General features: G+C 39.0%; 1 protein-coding gene across 1 annotated transcript in view; it reads right to left on the bottom strand.

The window, feature by feature from the left end:
• Positions 1–3,116: 3,116 nt before the first annotated feature.
• LOC116706184 (protein FAM177A1-like) overlaps positions 3,117–5,120 on the bottom strand; it is a 4,950-nt gene continuing 2,946 nt past the window's right edge. The window contains 2 exon segments of the mRNA XM_032542873.1: positions 3,117–3,624; positions 4,106–4,203. Coding sequence (XP_032398764.1) covers positions 3,412–3,624; positions 4,106–4,203 — 311 coding nt within the window. The 3' untranslated portion in view covers positions 3,117–3,411.

The raw sequence follows: 5,120 nt of genomic DNA, 5'->3' as shown, positions 1-5,120 counted from the left end.
TGTTAGTGTATATATGCAGTATATTGTATATACTGTATATATACACTATAGTTAGTGTATATATACAGTATATTGTATATACTGTATATATATATATATATATATAAATCTCCACATTATCAAGTCTTTGAACTGAGCATGAATGTTCATATTTTATCTTGGTAACAGTCTGACTAACTGATTCTAAATCAGAGTCCACCTGCGTAACCTATTCCAGAGCTTTCAACCAGCTGATCTGAGATGTGGTTGGAAAACTCCAGAAAAAGCAAGTAAGTATATTTTAAATTAAGATAGTTTTGTCTTATTTCTTTAAAAGGTGTGCTTTCTTAGCAAGAGTTAGATGAGAAGATGGACCTTTTATGCATTTTTTTCTTCTGTTTTTTTAAACAAACAAGGTATAACATGTTAATTAGTAAGCTTTAGATGCTGGTAGGTGGATTTTGTGGCTAGCTGTTTTTGTGCTAAGCTAATCAGCTTCTGGATGTAGCTTCATTTTCAGTGTACAGACATAAGAGTGCTTTCAATCATCTTCACCTCAAGAAATGAATAAGCGCATCGCCTTAAAACAAACTATTACTTTGAAACAACTTAAATATGAACTTATAATGTAATGACCTATTATATTTATTTAAAGCTATAGTGCGTAGTTTCTGTTACCCTCATGAGGAATTCTAAGTAATGACAACAACACTGTCAGCGCATCCACATAATACAAGCCCTCCTGTTTTTTCCATGAGTCGTCAAGGACAGAAAGTACATTGTGTTCAATGGGGGGGGAAAAAAAATGTTTTTTTACACAGACACTTAAAATAATAACTTTTAAAGCTGTAATTGCAATACAGCAATACTTTGGAGCCGTGATATTTTTGCTAAAGGTTATTATACCGGCCCATGCCTATGTATGTTATCCAGATTGTGAACATGGCTTTGTTTGACTGCCGAGCATGTCAGTGGTGGTGACAAGTGTGACTGCTGTGGAGGTGGTTCTGGTCCACAGAAACCCACTATAACCTCAAAATGGACACATTGTGTAGCGAGTGGACAGGGTCCCTGACCTCAGAGCAGTCTGCGTACAGAGCAACACAGGCTCTTTGTTGCCCGAGACAAAGACAAACCCTCAGTCGCACTGTCCACAAAGAGTCTTTCAACGCGCAGACAGGATGGCAGAACTTCCAACATTGACTTAAAGTGTTCATGTTATGCTAATATTTAGGTTCATAATTGTATTTAGAGGCTATATCAATATATGAGCATTTTAAAATAAAATGTTTGACCAAGAGACAGTATGGAGACAATAACTATGATTTTATTAACAGTTTATGTCAGTGTTACTTACTAAATTAATGGAAAATACAGTATGCTTAGTCAGTTCAGTAAAAGAAATAGATAAATATCAAAATATTTACTAAAAATGTAAGTTTGCATGTCTTTATACATACTTAGAGCAGGCTGTTCTCATGAACCATTAGTACATATAGCTACGAAAAGTAATGCACTGGAATTCGTATGTATTCAACGTATTTGTTGCTGTGTGCAACACATTTACTGGCGCTGTATAAGATAACTTAGAGCCGTGTAGGGAGGGGGTCAGGGCAGATGGGTGGGGTTATGAAACACAGAGCTTTTTAAGTGGGAAAGCAGAGTTTGTGTCCCAGAAGAAGAAAACACAAGACTTTCACTCAGGAAAATTGTCCAGGAGTACTACCGGAAACCTTTTACTAATCTTAGCTAATCATTTTGGTGCCTAAACTTAACAGTTGTAGCTATTGGTATGTGGCTCACAGTAACATTTCCTAGGCTAAATTTAACCGTAAAGACCACTCAACTTAATGGTCATGTGATCAGTCGTCATATGACCGGCCAGCGGTTGCCTAATTTCGAAAGGATATCATACGAATTGGTGAGCATAATTTTTCGTGCGATATCATATGAACCTGTCATGAGAATGCGGTGCTTAGTGTAACAATGCTCCCTGTTATTATCAAAGGCTGACACACCACATCCATAGTAGATAAGGTAGAAAATAAGAGCAACATTGAACCCGTTTTCATTGTTGTTTTTCCTAACAAATGCCAGAAAGTCTCGTGGTTCACGGATGATTCAATAACCAAGGCTAAATGTGCTCAGTGCTTCCACACAGACATCAAGTGCAATACAAGCTTGATAAGCATTGATACAAAAAACACAGAGCAAATTAATATGGGAGGGAGTGTGCAAGTGGCCGGCTCTTTGATGCAGCCAGGTGTATCAAGATTGCACCAGTTTGACCAGATCTGGACAAAAACAGCTGTTGTACATGCATCAAATAATTAGAAAAACTTTATCCAAAGGCTGAGTGTATTCACTGAAACAAAGGCTATTTCATTTCTTCTAACACTTGAAATCATATATATATATATATATATATATATATATATATATATATATATATATATATATATATATGCTTTGTCCAGATCTGTCACTGACTTGGCTGTATTGGTGATTTAGGCACAGTGTCCGGTCGATCAGAGGCACAGGGGAGCAACATGTCACCTTCACTCCACAGCACATGTTTACATTGTGGAGGCTGCCGTAGCAACTGATAACGCAATAGTTGCTGGATAATGTAACAACTGACCAAAAGGGAGAACTCTCGTTCTAAACGAGCTAATTATAGAAACGAAACCAGACAGTGGCAGGTAGATTGGCACATGATAGAACATTTTCTGACTCAGGTTGCATGTTTTGCACAACACTCATGTAACTCAATGCAACCGGAATATGTCGCTCCATTATCCAGTAGGGATGTAACAATACACTCAACTCGCGATTTGATGCGATTCACGATTTGATGTTCACGATACCATTTTCTTACGATTTTTTGTTTTACAGAATGAGCTGCAGACCAATGACTGAAACCTTTTACTTTACATGAACTGTGCAAAACGACACGTGTCTCTTATCAAAAGTTAAAATAAAATTGTATTTTATCTTAAATAACAAAGATCAGATTTTAAAAAAGGATTTTTAAAACAAATCCCACATTAAAATAGCTCAACAAATAAATAAATAAATAAATAAAAGTCTCTTCAATTAGATCAACTAAGAAGACGTGGTGACGTCTGAAGTCAAAGTCTCAACTGGAAGTAATCTTTACACATTTATATTGATTTTTAACTGATAAACGATGCATCCTTACATCCCTATTGTTCAGTATTACTTTTATCAATTGTTACACTGTTGCAAAGGGACTTTTTAGTGGAGTACCTCCACCCCTACTGTCCTCGCCAGACGACCACAACACAGCAGCCCTGCCCACCTGAAGCCGTGTAGCACACAAACCAAACGGTGCTTGGTGAAACAAGACGATGTTCCTTCTTCAACGAACAGACGGACATTAAAAGCGCAAACGTCCATTTCTGGGGTTAGTTAGGTTGCCGTGACGATAGCAGGGACTGTCATGGTGTTCGAAGGTGCCCGATTTTCATTCTCGATCTGATAGGTCACATCGGGGAGCGCGGCGGGCACGTCCTGCTGCTCCGGCATGGCGATCGGTTCGTCTTCATCTTCCGGAGACTGCAGCTGGTCAAAGGATCGCTCGGCTTCTTCTGACAGCCGGTTTTCCTCGTTCTCCTCCTCCCTCTGACACGGAGACACCAGAAGGAATTACATCAGCTGGCAAGCAAAATCACATGAACATGCATTCTAGGGCTGGATCTGAATATTCAAATAATCGTTGTTGGGGTTTTTTAAACGTGCATGCAGGCTGAAATTTCCTGTGGTGTATTGTCGGGATTAAGCCGCTAGCCACCGGCTAATTTATGCAGCGCTATGTCGTCCATCTCAGCCGAGAATGAGAAATGTTGAGTCACAAGCAAGCAGTCTGACATATGTAGAGGTGGTTATACTGAAGCAGCCTGCTGTCGTTTTCAGGCGATTTGATAAAAGTAAAGATAGTACAGCCCTGCATAATGCCAATACAGTGAGGCACTGGCTCACGAAATAAAGCTGCCTTCAAGTGCAGTCAAAAAATGTTGGTTCCTCCCACCACTGTCACCAAAGAAAAAAAAAAAAAGGTACAGCCTAAATGGATTCATACGTACAGAACCTCAGTGCAGCATACCTCTTTCTTCATCCTGTAGTATTCATCAATAGCATACTGATATTTGGCTGATGTTATCCCAAACAGGGAGGCCATCCTCTCCCCCAGGTAGTCGCACGCTGGAAAGCAATAATAAAGAGAAATGTATTTAGAAGAAGATAAAATACAACTCTACAAAGTATTCTAATAATAAAGTCAATAATGATGCAGCAGCCTGTTGGGACTTATCAATTACTACAATTCTTTCTATTATGAATTAGGCAATATATATATATAAATACACACAGTACAGGCCAACAGTTTGAACACGGCTTCATGACTATTTACATTGAAGATTATCACTGAAGGCATCAAAACTATGAATGAACACATGTGGAATTATGTACAAAAAACAAAAAAGTGTGAAATAACTGAAAACATGTCTTATATCCTACTTTCTTCAAAGTAGCCACCCTTTGCTTTTTTGATAGTGCTGCAAACCCTTGTTGTTCTCTCAGTGAGCTTCATGAGGTAGTCACCTGAAATGGTTTTCACTTCACAGGTGTGCCTTGTCAGGGTTAATTAGTGGAATTTCTTGCCTTCTTAATGGAGTTGGGACCATTAGTTGTGTTGTGCAGATGTCAGGTTATTACACAGCCAACGGCCCTATTGGACGACTGTTAGAATTCATATTATGGCAAGATCCAATCAGCTAAGTAAAGAGAAACAAGTAGCCATCATTACTTTAAGAAATGAAGGTCAGTCGGTCCGGAAAATTGCGAAAACTTTGAATGTGTCCCCAAGTGCAGTCACAAAAACCATCAAGGGTTACAACAAAAACGGCTCACATGAGGACCGCCCCGGGAAAGGAAGACCAAGAGTCACCTAACCCAAACCCCTAACCCTAACCCTCAATTTGGTCCCATAATGAGTTTCATCTATTCAACATGGCTTATTGCTGAGAAAGAATCTAAGAGTACATGTAAATGGTACATGGATAGTCCACTCAACAACAACTATTCCCTACTCACTGGGGGGGGGGGGTCTCATTCTCATC

The sequence above is a fragment of the Etheostoma spectabile genome, chromosome 18 (assembly GCF_008692095.1).
Source record: "Etheostoma spectabile isolate EspeVRDwgs_2016 chromosome 18, UIUC_Espe_1.0, whole genome shotgun sequence".
In the NCBI taxonomy this organism is placed as follows: domain Eukaryota; kingdom Metazoa; phylum Chordata; class Actinopteri; order Perciformes; family Percidae; genus Etheostoma; species Etheostoma spectabile.
The sequence above is the reverse complement of the archived record's forward strand: the minus strand, read 5'-3'. Positions and strand labels throughout refer to the sequence as shown.